The 18,805-nt window shown below is 34.2% G+C and overlaps 2 protein-coding genes across 4 annotated transcripts; one reads left to right on the top strand and one right to left on the bottom strand.

The window, feature by feature from the left end:
• The first annotated feature begins 378 nt into the window (after nt 1-378).
• On the top strand, nt 379-4,444 carry CPK24 (calcium-dependent protein kinase 24). The gene is made up of 9 exons (XM_021434464.1): nt 379-861; nt 1,335-2,015; nt 2,247-2,370; nt 2,490-2,633; nt 2,738-2,890; nt 3,268-3,383; nt 3,488-3,655; nt 3,758-3,991; nt 4,086-4,444. The coding sequence occupies exons 1-9, from the start codon at nt 853-855 to the stop codon at nt 4,224-4,226; spliced, it is 1,770 nt and encodes a 589-aa protein (XP_021290139.1). The 5' UTR covers nt 379-852; the 3' UTR covers nt 4,227-4,444.
• A 462-nt stretch (nt 4,445-4,906) lies between these two features.
• ARI7 (IBR domain-containing protein) lies at nt 4,907-12,740 on the bottom strand. 3 transcript variants are annotated; one of them, XM_021434465.2, is made up of 16 exons: nt 12,519-12,740; nt 11,309-11,508; nt 10,442-10,566; nt 10,040-10,145; nt 9,834-9,924; nt 9,373-9,545; nt 8,953-9,057; nt 8,769-8,857; nt 8,439-8,546; nt 7,565-7,655; nt 7,377-7,466; nt 6,580-6,627; nt 5,942-6,013; nt 5,755-5,854; nt 5,524-5,650; nt 4,907-5,295 (listed from the first exon to the last, which is right to left on the bottom strand). In XM_021434465.2, exons 2-16 carry the CDS (start codon nt 11,498-11,500, stop codon nt 5,094-5,096), a joined length of 1,719 nt encoding a protein of 572 aa, XP_021290140.1. In that variant the 5' UTR covers nt 11,501-11,508; nt 12,519-12,740; the 3' UTR covers nt 4,907-5,093. The 3 variants fall into 3 exon arrangements, with proteins under 3 accessions (XP_021290140.1, XP_021290141.1, XP_089640643.1); XM_021434466.2 differs by having other exon boundaries at nt 12,523-12,740; XM_089784517.1 differs by lacking the exon at nt 12,519-12,740 and adding an exon at nt 11,947-12,100.
• Between the last annotated feature and the right edge of the window lie 6,065 nt (nt 12,741-18,805).

The raw sequence follows: 18,805 nt of genomic DNA, 5'->3' as shown, positions 1-18,805 counted from the left end.
TGTTCGCAGTACATGAGGTGAGACCAGACAATTGGAAATGACCTCAAGTGGCTCAAGTTGAACCCATTTGCATGCCAGGATTCATATGTACGGTTGGACAATGGACATGTCATTTTCCAAGTCCTAAAGCATAGAAACATCATACAATTAAAAAGAAAAGACAACACAAGAGATACTACCTAAAAATAGGTTCAGAGAACATGCATCCGGATGGGTCCCTCAATGCATGAACTTGGAAAAGAATTATTTATATAGAGCAAGAAAGCAGCACCCACATGACCAACTTGGGTGTTGCATCAATAGATTCAATGCATTGACCCCCCAGTGACAAAACAAGTCCCCCCCTCCTCCCCATTACCCATACCTTTCAAGCCTCTCTGTCAGAGATTTCTTCTGCTCTCTTAACTAATCATTCATTGAATTTGATTTATACATACCATCTTTTCCCTATTTAAAAACTCCACCACACCCTCTTCTCTTCTCATCTCATCTCATCTTTGATACATCCAACTCTCTCAAAGAAACAATGAATGTTTCATCAGTTCCAGCTTGTACTTCTTTCAAAGGAGAGATGTATCTCTCTTTTGCAATCTCTCTTCTTGCTTTCATCTATCTATTCCTGGTCGTGTTGGAGTCTCAATGGAGCAACAAAGGAGTTTCATGGTTGCCACAAGACTGCTGCTTCCCAGTGCCTCTCATTTCAAACAAAATGGGTTTAGCAAGTGATCTTGATGTGTCAAATGTTAGAGAATGAAAGCTTCTTTCCTCAGCAGAGATCAGAGTTCTAAGAAGGAAAACCCAAATGTTTCCAGATGTATATGCTTTGTAGGAATTAACCCAAAATTTTGAATAATGCTCAATGTAAGTGTATACTTTTAATGAAGAAAAATTTGTTACCATCTATTGCATATGCAGCTACATATGTGTATTTACTGCTGATTATTGCAAATGTTGATAATTAATTGTGATTATCTGCAATTTTTTAAATTAAATTATATATATTCCTTGATGATCTTAATTTATCAACCCATTTATTTATTCATTTTCATGAGAGTTATTTCATTACCCTTTTAATAAATTAAGTTTTATATATATAGAAAAGGAAATTTGAGGGGAAAAAAAAAGAATCCCTAGTTTTGAGTGGCTCTTGTTCTAAAGAGCCCAAAAATTGGCTGGTATTTATGACCAAAATCAATGGCGTTAACGTTAACGATAACGGAATTTAACTGTCCTAAGAAAATGGCGGGACAAACCAATAACGTTGTTTCTCAAAACTCCTCCCAACTTCCTGCAATAAACCAAATTTAGTCGCCATTGTCTTTTTCCTTTGCTAGGGTTTACATTCTCATTTCCCTGGCCACCACCGCGCCCTCAAGAATCAATCTTTCTTCCCACGGGATGTTTATGATTTGAAACGTCAAACCAAATCAGCCCCGATCAACCCAAAACGTAGTTTTCGTCCTCGTCGCCGGCGCCATCCCATGGGGAGCTGCATATCGACACCGTCGAGGCTAGTAGGTGTAGTATCCAAGAAATCTTATTACAACACCTCCAAAACGAAACGCAAGCTGCATGCGAGTTTCGACCACGAGGCGGCACGTAAATCGATGAACCTACGCGTGACGAACGGTAACGTTTTGAAGGATTCGTCCGGGGACAACATCTTGGAGCGATACGAGTTGGGAAAAGAGTTAGGGAGGGGTGAGTTTGGGGTCACGCATCAATGCTTCGACCTGGTAACCGGGGAAGCTTACGCGTGTAAGAAGATATCCAAGGCAAAGCTGAGGTCGGAGATCGACGTGGAAGATGTGAGGAGGGAGGTTGAGATCATGAGGCATTTGCCTAAGCATTCCAATATTGTTACCTTTAGGGAAGCCTTCGAGGATAAAGAAGCTGTCTATCTTGTTATGGAGCTTTGCCATGGAGGTGAACTTTTTGATAGGATCGTTGCTAAAGGTCATTATACGGAACGAGCTGCTGCCACCGCTATCAAGACCATTTTGGAGATTGTCAAGGTAATTATTATCATTATTATTAATTAAACATCAAATTAAGATGTTATATATCTTTTCCTGCTGATTCATAATGTAAGCTATAATACCTTCAAATTGTGTGTGTTTTTATTGGACAAACATGGCGTTTGTTTTACAATGTACATTCATCTTTATTCTTTTACTCTACTGATGATGATAACTTGTTGCTTCATACATCGACAGTTTTTCAAATCTATTTAATATTTGTTGCAGGTCTGCCATGAACATGGAGTGATACATAGGGATTTAAAACCTGAGAATTTCTTGTTGGCAGATGAAAGTGAAACTGCACCAATAAAAGCAATTGATTTTGGCCTCTCCATATTCTACGAACCTGGTAAGCTTTTAGTTATACAAATCTTCCACCTGTTCTTGAATGATTCTTCACCTGGTGAGAAAAAGCCTAGTTAGTTGTTGTAGACATGGCCTGAGCTTTCTCTTTATCATCGATTGCAGGTCAGCGTTTCAGTGACATTGTTGGAAGTCCTTATTACATGGCTCCAGAGGTCCTGAGACGAAATTATGGTAAGGAAGTTGATATATGGAGTATAGGTGTTATCCTGTACATCTTGCTTTGTGGCGTTCCTCCTTTCTGGGCAGGTTACTCCCTTTCCCACTTTGCAGTTTGGTTTCAATGTTCCTCAAATGCCAAAAGTATGTGTTTGATGCCTTCTAACGGGAGGTCTTTGCTATGACTAGGACAGACACTGAGGAAGGAATTGCACATGCAATTATAAAAGGTAACATAGACTTTGAAAGAGATCCTTGGCCAAAGGTTTCTGAAGAAGCAAAGGATCTTGTGAGGAGCATGCTTGATCCTAATCCATACAGTCGGATGACGGTTCAGGAGGTCTTTGGTATGTATTTCTATTGACATATTCGACTACAAATGATCACTCCTATTACCCGTTGAAAATACATTTTCCATTTTTGTGTGTGTACACAAATGTAGCAGAGAAGCCGCATATAATCAACAGCTAACATAGAGAATTGTTCTTAACTCATTCAACTTAGACGAAAGGTAGCAATTCTTGAATGTGACTTGATAAACGATAACCCCATTGCAGCATTTGAAATGGACAAGTTAATTTCCTAGAGTTATACCTGCTGTTTCCTTTTATAAAATGCATTAATTTTCCCTCTCCTGCATTCACATGTATTGGAAACAAAAAAGCATGCATGTGATGAGGACCAATCTCTCCTCACTAATAATTTTTGTGTGTGTTAAATGAAGAACATCCTTGGATACAAAACTTGGAACACGCTCCAAATGTTAATCTGGGAGAAAATGTGAGAACAAGGATCAAGCAGTTTTCCTTTATGAGCAAGTTCAAGAAGAAAGTTCTTAGGGTAAGTCTTAATTTGAAACCTCTTCTCTTTGCTTTCCTGTGTTCAATGTGGCTGTGGCTTAATTCAGGCCCTCATGAGAGGTGCTCATGTCTCTTCATTTCCAGGTGGTAGCGGGCAACTTGCCAAATGAGCAAACCGATGCAATTGTACAGATGTTCCGCATGATGGACACTGACGAGAATGGACACTTGTCATTCGAGGAGCTGAGAGATGGCCTTCAAAAGATTGGACATTGTGTTGCTGACCCTGATGTGCAGATGTTGATGGATGCGGTAATTAAGTTCAAATCACTTAGGAATTAACTCACTTCTTGCAAGGGTTTTGAAACTTTTTCTAATTATCCGAAATTTGTTCTGTGCTGTGTTATCCAAAAGGCGGACATTGATGGAAATGGTACGCTTAGCTGCGAGGAGTTTGTGACAATGGCCGTTCACCTGAAAAGGATGAGCAACGACGAGCATCTCTTTCAAGCTTTCCATCACTTCGACAAGAACCAAAGCGGTTATATCGAATTTGAAGAGTTGCAAGAAGCCTTGTTGCATGACGACCTTGGTCCCAACAATGAACAGGTGATCAGAGACATCATGCACGATGTCGACTTGGATAAGGTAAAAAAAAATCCTTTAAAACCAACAACTTTGGTATAATATCGTCGGTGAATTATAACTAATTCCGTTTTGTTGCATTGATTTGATATTGTAGGATGGTCGAATCAGTTATGAAGAGTTTAAGGCAATGATGCTGACAGGCATGGACTGGAAAATGGCGTCTCGTCAATATTCTAGAGCATTGCTAAATGCAGTGAGCATCAAAATATTAAAACAATCTGGGCAACTAAGATGAACATTTTTTGCCAGCTATACATATATGGTAACTCAATTTGAGAGCTTACTACAAATTTTTTCTTCCCACAAACAGAAAGATGATATATATATATATATATATATATATATATTGCAATGGGAAGTCCAATGCATGTTAAGGTTTTTTTTAAATAGAAAGGATATTTGTCTGTCTGCATAGTTATAGAGTTGCTCCCCTACGATATACATAAGATTACAAGCTCCATATGTTAATGAAGGAAGGTCTTGTTTTGGTACTCATATTGTTGAACGAAGCCAAGTACTGAATCTTTCCCATTGACAAATATGTTTGAGGGCAACTTTTTTTGAATCTAAAACGACTGGTCATGATGCACTTGATTTGGATCCTCAAATTTTGTGATATCACAAGCTTAAAGTGAAGTCTTAAAAGGCAAAAAGATCAAATTAGACAACCCTTCTTTTTCTATATTGTAAAATTTGCAATTCTTACCATATCTCGTTAGACCAAATCTTCTATTTTAAAAAGATTAAATTCACAGTTTTGAACCCACAGTCTGACTCTCCACGGTCTTATCAACAGAGCCAATAAGAGAGACACAAAAGGACAAGATACAAGCTCTACACTGACTTCTTTACCTTTCGGCCATATTTGCATTCAAAAGCATATTTAATATATAGGAATAATAATATGCCATAATCAGTAAGCAAGGCAAGTCGGCAGGTTATATTTGATAGGAAGCATACTATATGTAATATACATTTATATATGTCATATATACAGCAAAAGACGCAATCCAAAAATAAGATAGGCTCCCCTAAGTAGTGAAGGACTTGTATATTCACCCACCAAAAACCCAGAAACTACCAAGGCACGGCATCCACAAGACTAATTACTTGTATCATCTACATTTCTGCTGGAGCCACCAGTTTTAGAACTCCCTTTTCCCCTGCCCCCTCGCCCCTTGCTAGTCCCTCCCAAATTTTTCGAGCTTGTTGTCTTACTGCAAGCTGCAACAGCCTGGGAGTCCACATCTGCTAGCCCATTCTCAAGCGCTCTAACCAAATTCTCAAAGTAATTCTTCGTCACACTGCAACAAAGAAATGCACCAGAAACTGAATTAGAAAAGGCTCTCAACTCATTTCCAGATCCTGCCCCTCTCATGAACATTTGTTTACTAAATATGACTAAAAGTACGAGAAAGAAGTTTGTGCATGTCAACACAGCTTCAAGACGAGAAAAAGAAAGCCAGATTCCAGAATAATTTTGTTGAACATAAACACAAAGTCATTCATTTAAAAGTAGATATATGACATACCTAGTCAGCCCAGCTAACTTTGCACGAAACTCATCAAACTCCTTTGATGGGCCATCACAAAGAATGAATTTATTCAATTCCTTCTCAGCACACTGATGAAGCCTTTCCAAACCAGACTCCGCCTCCCCTAAACAAAATGCAAACTTGGTCACATTATTAATTGTCCATAAAGAAAAATAAATTTGTAATACATCTTAGTCCCTCCAAGCATTTCTGAAAATACGCTTGTACCTTGCAAGTACTCAAAAAACTGTCTCTTAGCATGCTCGTGCTCAGGAAGGTAATACCCATACGCATAAGTCCATTTGAGAACTCGTCTACATTCAACTATCTGCAACATTTGAAGTATCACAAAAACATGAATTTCAAATTTTTCTGAAAAAGCAATAAACATGTGGTGTGAATATGACTGATTTACCTGAAGCCATGCCTCTGTTATAAACTTAAGCTGAGACTCAGGTGTGCATTGTAAGTCACTAAGCTTCTCGAGCTGACAAAATTCAAGAAATTTGCTTAGAAATTAAAAATTAAAAAGGGTTATAAGAAAGAAGAAGAAAAGGTGGTATCCTTCATAGAGTTCTAATATAGCTATGAGGTCACTATCAATTTGAATGACAACAAGTAACGATCTCAAAGCTGCTTTCCAATAGAAATTGCACCCACTGCAGAACTTCCAAACACAACCAACCATGCTGAAAAGATGCTTCTAATAATTCCCAAGGGCATTATCATTTGGCAAACTCTAAGAGTTTACTATAACACACATTCCTTCCAAAAACTGTTGTGAACGAAAATTTGAAAAAATAAGCTAAACCTAAGAAAAAGGTAGTAAAGTCTCATAAACTCCCAAATATCATTTAAAAGAGCTGCCTTTGTTAAGAATAAGGTTTTTATGTTCACTTGAAGAAGAAAACCCAAAAGCCAAATATAAATGACAAGTGAATCAGCTAATTAAGGCAAAACAATGAAGATGTAAAACCAAGCAAAAATAATACTAACAAATAGGAATAGCTAGAAGCACATTTCAAAATAAAAAGAGAGGAGGTAAAAGCTCACCTGCACAGTTTGCATCTGATTTAAATCTGCAAGAGCCTTCTGCCTTGACTGCAAATAGGAACTTTCAGGTTATGCAAATTTATTATCAATAGAAAAATTCAAAATTTTATTAATTCAATCAATAAGAGGAAAAATAGACAAAGCTAAGATGGAACCAATCACAGAAGCTTATAACATCCAAAAATAGCATTTATGAAAACAATGCCAACTCATCATTTTCTATTAAAGCTATACTACCCAATAGAATGTAGTTACTACACTTTGAAGCAGAAGACTGGATCCTCTATTCCAATTGCAATTTCAAAAGTTAAGCATTTGGTGGCACATCAATGAGCAAAGTCACTTACCCAAAAAACAGAGCAAAATTCTCAAAAGTGCCACTTTCTGTGAAAACAATAACCAGATAATGACATCTGTTTTTTTGTATCTGGGATACAAAATTCTCAAAAGGCCTCGGCCATTCAGATTGTTTTCCTTCCCTACTTTCCCCTCATCATTGTCTGTTGTCTTTTTCTTTTTACATATATTAAATATGGTTGTTAGCTCATATAAAAGTCATTTTTAGAAATCCTTGACATGTCAAATACCTTTGTTTGATACAAAGGCACAGGAAGCTTCACGTTTGACAGGAAACGTCTAAAGTGTGAGTTGCTAGCATAAATCACATAGCAGATAAAATCACAGAATATAGGTGTTGACTGAAAAAATATTAAAGTAAGAAGAAGAAAATTCATTAAGGACGTATGGAAATAACAATGCACGGAAATGGGTAGGACTTAAAAGTAGCATTTGCTTACCAATTGATTGCTCGCCCAGCGCTCATAATAATGAGTGTATTTCTCCAAGGAATTCTTTGCCATTTCTCGCCTTCTTTCAGCCTCATCATACTGCAAGCAATAATATGAAATATGAGTTCCAAGCCCAACCATTACTCAAGCAGATGTTAAAAAGAGAATTACAAAAAAGAAATTATTAATCTCCATACCACTCCCTCTTGCTTAGCTGCTTCATAACGATTACAAGCATAGAAACCACCAGTTCTCTCACCATGTTCTGACCACGTGCCAAGGCATAACCTGCATTTACATATAATTGAAAATCACATAAATTAAGATTACAGACTTTATGAAAAGAGAGATACAGCAGCTGAAGACCTCAAATTCTTTCCCAATGTTTATGTAATTTAATCTAGGAACTTTGGATTACCTATCATGAATTTTGTGTAGTTTATTTTCACGGACAGCATCATAATTTCAGCAAGTAACGCACCCTAGGGCTAATTTTGTTGGAGAATTTCAAATTATCTAGGAGTTTAGTCTTATTTTCTCCGAATCCAAGCTTGTTTATTTAGCTTACTAGTTTGTTTCCTATAATGAATCCTAGTCCTAGTATTTTTAGGGATAGCCTTGAATTCATTACTAATCTTTGGGTTTTATTAGGCTTTAATCAATGAAATTATGAGTAGAAATTAATGTAAGCTTTTTAATTAATGAAATTACAAGAATAAAGATTATTAAGGCATGGATACCTAAAATATTGTTGTATTCTTCTTTTTTTCTTCCTCCTTTCTTTTCCTTAATTGTCACAACACTCTTGGTTTCCCATTCACAGAACACTACCTAAAATTTCTCCAGCACACTTTCCCCTCAATTTCAATCTTCTTTTCAGATTTACTATTGAATCAAACCTGATTGATTCCTGAATCCAAGCCCTTATTCCAAATATAGCCATAAGCCTTTAAATCCCTAGTTCTCTGACCCTATCCCACTCTAAACTCTAAGCAGACACACTCGCCATATATATCTCATCATATCAAGCAGTGTCTGTTTTCCCGTACCAACAAAGGATTTAAAACTTACCAGCAAAACTCAAATTTACAAGGTGGCGTGCATGTCATGTGCATACACCCTTGGTTCTTTTCAATTGGACGCTTGCACTTGGGACAAGGCTTGGAATTAGCTAGTATCCTGAACATAGCATACAACAAAAGTAGTAAAAAAGATAGAAAATTTTCCACCATATTTTATTCAAGCTACAAGATAACAAACTATTTAAATGAATGAAGGGGCTAATACATGCAATAGAATAAAGATAGGTAGAACTGGCTTTGCAATTAAAAATCAAACAAGGTTAGCACTTAGCACTAAGTTATAAAAAGTTAATAATGTTTCGTTAGAGTGTCTCTTTACCAATTCATATTTTCTGACTCTGCACTATTCTTTAAAATCCATTTTGCCACAGTATTACAGTCAACAGGACGATGAGCTTCTTCCGTACACTGTGACCAAGATTTGGTAGAACTTAGACATCTGGAAGAGAATAATGTCCAAGAAATCTAATTTAACAAATTATCAGAAGTCAGAAGAAACTTACATTCCAACAAAAGTTACGTGAGCAAATGCAGGAGACATCAAAATTTCCACCGCCGACAGCAAAATCAACAGCAAATTCACACCCTGGAGCAGGACACCATTTGGTCTAGCAGCAAACAAGAAGAAAAGAAGAAACAAGGAAAAAAAAGGTAAGAACTACATGCATAAAGAGATGCCCCATGAAAACTAAGGGAACCAGAAATTCATGCTCAATTACGTATTGCACTCACAAATGCTAAATAAATGGGGACACATGCATGCATATATGCATTAAGAAGAGTCTACCCAACTTTCAGTAGTTCAGTCATCAGCAAACACACAGGTTTAAATTTTTTATGACTAATTTAAGGAAGGAGAAAAGGAATCAATTGTATCATAAAGTTATAATGGTATATCTCAGGGTTTCAAATGCAAAACATACCTTCCTGTTGTCTTCAATATAAGACCTAAGTAGATAACGAGAATACTTTTTCTTTTCTTCAATAGTTGCCAATTTATCAATCATATCTTGGCCAACGGCAGCATTACAAGATGGAACAGGACATCTTAGTGATAAACATCCAGGACCATCATTAATGGTTGTACAAATGTAGCCTACCATAATAAACCAAATATAGCAACAAAAAGTATAAGCAAAGTTTGCATGTCAAAAAGCAGAAAAAGAAGAAGTACTTTGAATAACAAAATTACACTAAAAGCAGTATATATTAGCTACCGAATATATGAAAATCAAAACCTTGATTCCCAAGGCCAAATCGGTATGTTTTTAAGGCAATATTCAGCAGAAACTTTAATTTTGAATAACGGAGAAAACATTTGCATACAACCATCACTTAGATCAGATGGAAAGTTAGCCTATCAGACACAGCATATGAGAGATACCTTGCCAGCAAGTCCGGCAAAAAGGATGACCACAAGCAGCTGAAGTAATATTGTCACGCGGGAGAGATTCAAAACAAATCCCACAAGTAAGCTGGTCAGGAAACAAAAATATGTGTGATAAGTAGGTAATTAACAGAGATAAACAATCAGAAAAGAAAAAATTACCCAAAAAAAGAAAAACAAATTCACAGATCTATAGAACTTACTTCTCTAGCATTGGATACTTGAACAACTGGTGTCTCCAACAATCCAACAGTTTGCCGTACTCCTTCTTCATCAGCAAACCATTCATCATGCACTTTACTGACACTCCTGCTATGCCAACCATGTTCAGAAAAACAAGTTTCCAGAAAATAATAATACAAACAGCCTTAACACCAGAAAAGTACAGCATGCAAAAGCAACCACATCCATCTTTCCTAGAACGCAGAATGGTTTGCTTGCTAATTTTGATACAGAAAAGGATGCCAACAGTTGGTGCCCATAAAATAGATGTAAAAGAGAACTAATTGACAAACTTGAGAACTATACCAGCAAACAAATGTAAGTAACACAATAGGAACCTCAATACCACCAAAAGGGCAGAACAATGAGAATGAACATGTTACCAATTATAATAACGGAGCAAAAGGGTTGCGTCAACTCTTGATATTGAAAGAACAGTAGAAACTTTAGAAATGTCATCCTCCTGTCGTTGTTTTATATCTGCTTCCTTCAAAACAGTATACCCTAGCTGCAATAGAAACCAAAACATGTTAATAATGATAGTAGAGCAGGAAATAGTTGTATTAAATTCAATGTGTTATGTTTTTGATTTTTTAAACTTGAAAATTTGAAGCCTGGAATTTCTTCTATTGACAAGAAAGAACGTGGAAAGGAAGTAATTACTGCCCACTATCACTTGTATTCATCAAACCCAAAACTAAACCTCAAACCTATATCATCACTATATCAAAACCAAGATGCAATGAGGTCCTAACTTAACAAATTATTTGAATTACAAATCAATCAAAGACAAAAAAAAAATCAAGAACAACATCAGCATTGCATGGAGGAAGATTCTGTGACCCCATTTACCAACCCTTACGCCAATCACTACCTCGTTAATAATGGTAACTACCAAATCATTCAAATAATCCTCGAGCCTGAAAATAGTCTATGATCAGGTACATAATATTCCATTTCATCATTCTACTGGGGATCTAAACGAATAAAAGTATATAAAAAAATTCCAAATATCTCCTTGAATTATCTCTATTCTTTATACTTGTACTATTATTTTCAAGCGTTGTCGCCTCTCCTTTCTGCAACAAATTGTTTAGTCTTAATTGTCTTTTATAATTCAAAATTACATTATCCTTCAAATTCAATAACACACTCTAAAATTAACCGAATTATTAAAATAAAACTTTTTTCCGAGCTAATTAATAAAATAAAGCTTTTCTTTTTTTTCTGAAATTAGAAAAAAAAATTACCTGGTCGCGACGAGAAACGACGGCCTCTTGATCATCCTCGTCGTCTTCAAGTAAACCATAATCATCATCACCATCAGAGTAGTAATCGTTATCCTCATCGTTAGGGTCGTCGTAATAATCGCTAAAATCGCCGCTGTAAAAATCGTCTTCCATCGAAACCAAGTCGTCAATTATGTCGTCCTCAGACTCCATCCCGACACCTAAACACAAGAAGAAGGACTTGTGTGACCGGAGAGAAAATATATAAAGGCTTAGGAGAGAACAGAGAATTTGATGAGAAAGTTTTCATTGAATTAGGTGTACAGGCAGAGGAAAAGAGCTAAACCACCTTTTATATATATATATATATAGGAAGTTCAGAAAAAAGTGAAACGGAAGACAAGGACGGTGAAAAATAAAAACTACAAAAAAGAAAATTTTATCTTCAAATATTTTTTAAAGACTGAAGTTTTATAAAAAAAAAAAATACAATCAACCCTATTTTTAAATATAAAAATAAGGAAACCAATTAATTTTATTCACAAATAATAATTCTGGTTATAATTTATGTTTAAAATTTAAAATCTTTTCTTTAAACAGAATCATCTTTTAGATATTTAAGATACACAAATCTAACTAAAAAAAAAAAATCATTATACCTTTTTTTTTTAATTGAAATCACGGAGAGTTGATTGATTTTCGGAAATTGAAATAACAATTATCAAACTTCAACCAGAAAAAGAAACACTAGAAGTCGGAGGAAGAAAACACAGATAAAATTAAAGCAGAATTCACAAAATTATTTGTGGATTGTTGTTTGCCACTTATGTATATCTCAATATGCAACATAAGACTCATATTTATAAGAAATTAAATTAATCCTAATCCTAATCCGATAAGATTTTACATAACTTTTATACTAATTAAAAAAGTACTCTTAACTTCTTTCCATTAACCATACACGTATAGAAAATCATAATTCAAATCAAACTCAAACTCCAAACAATAATGCCCAAACCTAATTTCATTTTTAATAAAAATAAAATCAAAGTACACTAGTAAGTAGGAAAGCAGCTGTATTAAAGTTTGTGGGACAGTATTGGTCCCACGATACGTCCTGAATTTGGCCAATTTGTTCCTTACTTAGACTGAAGAGAGCAAGTAGCGAACACAAGCTCACACTGACAAAGACAATGAAGTATGAACGGTAGATACACTGCAAATAACTTACTCACACTAACGACGAATGGTCTCCAAAGCAGGCAGCTGCTGTGGATCCAATATTATATCTGGGGTAAGCAAAGGGACAAGAAACCTATGCCCAATTTGCAGGCGGCGTTCGGTGCATGAACGGAAAACACAATTGAGCTCGGAACTGAAAATGATAAGAAAGGAGAAATGGGGCAAAACTTAGTGGTGGGGGATTTTAGTGGCAAGACGGGGAGTGTTGGACCAGTCGGTAGTTGCATCACGCTTTTGAAGTGAGAACGTAAAGTGAAGACAGGGGAAGCGAGTGTCAAAGGAATACCATACTTTTATGACGTGTCATCTATTGCTATTGACTATAGGGAGCTATTAACTACCACGGCTAACCCTATGAAAAAGCCCCCAATAGGTTGGTGGATCCGTTCATTACGGTAAAATTTAGTATACTTATTAAACCCGACTTGTATGTTTAAAATTACTAATAAAAATTTATGCTCGAATTTTTTGGGAATTTCATTTCTTTAATAATGCTTGGTTAATTATCTCATAATCACTATTAATTTGGTAGTTTGTATTAGATACAAGGCAAATGGTTTAATGAACTAAAGCTGCTAGTCAATGATGTTGATGGTATATCTAAGTAGAATTTTTCCTCTTTCACAAAAAGCTTATAAACAAAAATCAATTAGCTATTTGTGATTATGGTAAAACAATGATTAATTAGGATACTTACTTTATTGTATTGTCTCTAATCAAAGTGATCAGGTGGTTTAAACTTTTAATGACATAGTATTATGAGGGATAGACCACGCCTAGTATGATTGTGACATTGCGGACCAAAACTAGTGGCCAGTGCTAAGACTGCTCACTTCACATTCTCCTCCACTAATCCACTGTACTCTAAGGCCGTCAATGCTTATAAATGATAATAAAGGTTACCATTCATTATTATCTTCTTTTCCTTATAAAAATAAATTAGAGAAAAATGAGTTACTCCAATTCTTAAATTAAAATGTAAATGTGTAATTTTTCTATCTTATCAAATGGCTTATATTATGAACAGTAATAATACTGATAATCAATTATTGATATTCAGAATTGAAATTTTTTCACTGTTAAAACAAACGATCTAATTGATTGAGTTAATCTTGTCGAAGTTCCTCTAATGTGCTGAGCCACCTGGTTTGTCTTAAATCTTAATGTCTCATGACCTCCCTTGGAAAGTCTCATGCAATTATGGCTTTTAGTTTATGCTAATTTATCACCAAATAATGTTTAATTTTATATTTTTATGATGCCTAGAACATCTATTACGTATTCACTTGCAAGTCCATCTTAATTTAAAGCTAGTATCACAATATGAGAGTTTAATTTAAAATAAAAATACAATATTTTAGTACTAAGATGTACATAGAAACGGTCATAATCATACCTTTCTACTTATATCAAATAGTTATAGTTACTACTTGGTGGTGTCCCGAAGTTCCTAACTTTGGCTGGGCCTGAGCCATGGGTTAAGTCAGTGGGTTCCTGTTAGAAAGACATTTGCATCGGTTCAATTGTATGTACCGATGTCGGAGTTTGCGGCAAGAATTGGCCCAAAAATAAGGAGATGGCAATTACCAATATGTCTCCTCTTTAAGGAGAGGCATAAAATAAGGCCCAATTTTTTTTTTCGTTTTTTTTTCAGCTCCGTTTTTGTACATTCTCTACCAATTTAATTTCATTTAATTGTTTTTTTCAGTGAAAGATTTAAAATTTTACATGAGTGATTAAATAGTAATTATATAAATTCACGAATCTATAGATTTCAAATTTTATACATATAATAATAAAAATTTAAAAATTTAAAAATAATAATTATCAATCTCGTCGCTACTGTAATTCTATCATTGTTTTTCTCTCTTATATAAAACATGTTTAAATTGAAAATGTTCATTTTCTCACTTTTATAAGTATAATAGTGAAATCATAGACCTAATGACTTAGGTTTTGCTCAAACCAAAAGTCATCCTCGAATAATTAAAAGCTCATGATATGGTTTATTAACTTAACAGTAATCAAATGAAGAGTTGTTAAAATGATAACTACATAAGGTGATAGATTTATGCATTTTAAATTTTATCTATATAATAATAAAAAATTAAAAATTTAAAGATAACAACGATCAATCTCGTCACCATTTTGATTTTATCACTATTTTTATCTCTTATGTAATATATGCTTAAATTAAAAATATTCATTCTCTCACTTTTATAAGTATAATAATGAAATCATCGCTCAAACCAAAAGTCCTTTTTGAATAATTAAAAGCTCATGATATGGTTTATTAACTCTACACTAATCAAATAAATTAAATTTTATATATTATATAATTAAAAAATAATCACCGCTTATCACATTCTTATAATTTCAAGAATTATATTTCAATTTAATCTAAAATTTAAAATATTTCATTAAGATTGGAAACCATTATCAAACAAAGATTCTCATCTCAATCTTCTTCATATCAACGACTTGATGAATAGGGAATATAGACATTATCCAAAGCAAGTCTAGTGTACGTTGTTTTAGATAGGTAGGAAGGATCATGTTGGGTGAGGACATAACAGCTGGTGGTGACGGTTTGCAAAGATACATTTCGAGTTCTGAGAGCCACGCAAATGAAGCTGACGTGGATGGAATATTTTGAGATGTCTACGTCTCCTTCACAATTCCATCACCCACACGATTGTTTCCTTTGTCCATGTGGCATTCGTTGGGAGTTTCTGACCAACCTGCTGTCAATAAAAAAATGATGGAAATGTGTGTTGGAGAAGAAGAAGAAGAGTGCAGACGCTTATTTGTCATGATTGTTGTGTTGGGTGTATGCATCCTTCGTGTATGACTTAATTATATGTAGGCATTTTTTCCATGCATATTAGGTGATACCATCAAATCCACTCCTTTCCGCAACAAATTTCACTAAAAATTCCTTTTTTTTTCTTGTTTAGCCTTAATTGTCTTCTATAATTCAAGATTACATTCCGCCAATTTCATGAATTTCAATCCGAAGCTTCAAATTCAATAGCACATTCTAAAATTAATCAAATTATCAAAATAAAAACTTTTCTTTTTGAGCTAATAATTAAAAATAAAGTTTTTTTTATAGAATTGAAAAAAATTGATCTGGACACTATGAGAAATAAGAAATCGTTGTCATCAATTTTAAATAAACCATAAACATCATCACCGTCAGAATAATAATCGTCATCGTTAAAATCATCATAATAACTGTTGAAATCATCACTGTTAAAATCATCGACTAAGTTGTCAATATAAGCTAAGAAACGAAGGGCTTGTGTCAGTTCCCTCGACTTAATTTCGTCGATGTTTTTCTTTGTTATATAAATTATATGTTTGAATATAATAGTGAACCAAATGACTTGGGTTTTGTTCAAACCAAATGACTTGGGTTTTGTTCAAACCAAAAGTCCCCTTTGAATAATTAAAAGCTGATTTATGAACTCCACAATAATCAAATAAATTAAATTTTATATTATAAAATTGAAAAATAGTAATCTCTTTATCTCATTTTGAGAATTATATTTTAATTTGATCTACAATATAAAATAAAATAAAATAAAATAAAATACTTTGATTCTTAAAATTTTCATTATACTTTCACATGAACAGTTTGACTCAAAAAAATATTTTTAACTAAACACATAAGTTCAACTGTTGGTTTTATTAGTTTGATGATATAATAATATTTTTCGGACAAAATTATCATTGATTAATTTTAAAAATTATCATACTATATAAGTTATAATTTTCATTTTTAAAACTTTTTATCCCTTATTCAAAAGAAAATTCTCTCCACTCTACCTTTAGCATTCTCGCAGTTAAATTGGAATGGTAAATTTAGCTTCGACCGAATCTCCCCACAGAAGCGCAATCTAGCCGTGCTCCTCTTAGCTCCCTAAGGGAGATTCTCTTGGATATGGCATTCAACGGCCAGATCTAGCTATGCGGTAGCCAATCGAAGTAAAGGAGCATCACTAGCCAACCTGACAAAAAGAAAACTAGTGAAAAAGAGTGGAGAAAAAAGAAAAAGTATTTTAGATATTTAACATTTGTCCGTTAACATCGTTTACACGTTTGGGACAGACTATTCATTTCAAACAATAATAAACCCATGTAAAATTTAAAATATCATATATCAAATTTTATTAAGTTTTGAAACCATAATCAATCAAAGTTTCTCATCTCAATCTTCTTCAAATCAAAGGCTTGATGATGAGGGAATATTGACATTATTTAAAGCAAGTGTAGTATAACTTGTTTTAGATAAGAAAGAATATGCATATGTTACGGGTTTTATATCTATAAGACATGAGATAGGTCTTCGATATATAAATATGGACATTTTATCATTTATTAAATATATTTTTTAAATTAAAAATATAGATCAATGTTAATGATATGAGAACAGATTTAGATCTTTACTGATATATGACCTTATAAGAGATATAAAGGTTAGGATAGACTCAAACAATATAAGAGTTTTTTTTTTCTCTATGGGTCTTTATAAATAAAGAGTTAATGCAAGAATAAAATAGAATATCACAAAACCGATATCAAGAAGAGATAAAGTAAATTTTAAATATATAAATATAAATTTTTTCCTACCTATTAGGCATGTTTTTAAATTAAAAATATGACTTGTGAAACATAAACTATACCGTAATGGGTGAGGACATGGTGGTGACATTTTGCAAAAATATTTGGAGCTGGGAGAGCCACACAAATGAAGATGACATGGATGGAATATTTTGAGCTGTCCACCTCTCCTTCACAATGTCATCACTTACACAATTGTTTCTTTTGTCTATGTGGCATTCGTTAGGAGTTTCTAGCCAACCTGCTGCCGATAAAAAAATGGTAAAAAATATGAGTTGGAGAAGAAGATGAAGAAGAGTGTAGAAGCTTGTTTGTCATGATTGTTGTGTTGGATACATATATGCTCCGTGTATGACTCAATTATAGGTTGGTTTTTTCACCAATGCATATTACGCCTTTGATAAGATAAGATCAAATCCATATTAGGTCGCAGTCACGTACAGTAATAAAGGCAATGGCTAATATATCTTCTCGGCCTATCAAAACTTGCAGTTTCGATTTTGCTTTGAAAGCCTAAAGAGTAATATAATTGGAGTCATGTCAAATTGTTGACTAAGATTTGTATCGGAAAAATGACTCTGAGTCTCACAAACATTTCACCTTGAGGGAAAACGGAGGTGGAAAATTCCTCCCAAACGAACATGCAAGAGAATAATGGAGTCATTCGTCGAACTAATCAAGGGTTTTGGCGTTGAGTAAACCACTGACTGACAGGGATATTGACAACGACATATATAAACTCTGAAATAAACGAGTGGTGTGGAGAGCTTACAGATGGCTGGTGATTGTGGCGCCTGCCGTCCATGCCTTTTGTAAGGTAGCAAAAAGTTTCAACACCAAGAAATGAATCACGACTCGTATGCCTGTAGACATGTTTTCACATGCTGTTAATTAGTTAACAGTGTTGTAGTAAACTTTCCTGTCTTCAAAACCTGTACATTTTCACTTTTTATGCAAGAAATGTTAATAAATGGACTGTGGAGTTCATGGCTCATATAGTTTTGGGTCCCCAATTGGCAGACGAAGTGCATGGTTTTGATTTCCATCAGCAGTCATTGTCGTGCAACACGAAGAGTTCCCAAGAGGTCATCCCTTCTGATATTATTTTCGCTCAAACACGTGTAACTGCAGAATTCTGCAGTTATGATCACAACCAGTAATTACTATTGTTTAATGCAACTGATGGACTGGATTACAGTATTAGTTTCAATGTGTTTGAACCATCAGAAAGTAAAATTATGTAACAGATTGTAACTGCCTTAGAGAGGATGTTAATTTTGGGTATAAACATTTATCCTATTCGACCTTAAAATATTTTAAATTTCGATGCATTTTTAATCAAATAAATAAAATAGTGGTAAGTATGCTTATTAAAAAAGTTTTAATATATGGACCAGATATTGCCTATGTTTATTAATTATTATATGCACGCACGTTTGTATCTTGAGTCTTGAACCTTAAACCATTTAGTTAGTAGCATCTGTTGTCTTGTACACATAATTAAAGAGCGGTGTATATTTGTTTAAAATAAACATGAAATCTAGTTACTACATTCATATCAACATATCTTTTAATGATAAAAGTTTAGTATTTTTAAGATAAAAATGGGAAATTTTTTATTTAAAAATCCCGATTCAAATCTTTGAATTA

The sequence above is a fragment of the Theobroma umbraticum genome, unplaced genomic scaffold (genome assembly GCF_002168275.2).
Source record: "Theobroma umbraticum cultivar Fairchild unplaced genomic scaffold, ASM216827v3 scaffold_130.0, whole genome shotgun sequence".
Classification (NCBI taxonomy): domain Eukaryota; kingdom Viridiplantae; phylum Streptophyta; class Magnoliopsida; order Malvales; family Malvaceae; genus Theobroma; species Theobroma umbraticum.
This window is presented reverse-complemented; position numbering and strand designations above follow the sequence as displayed.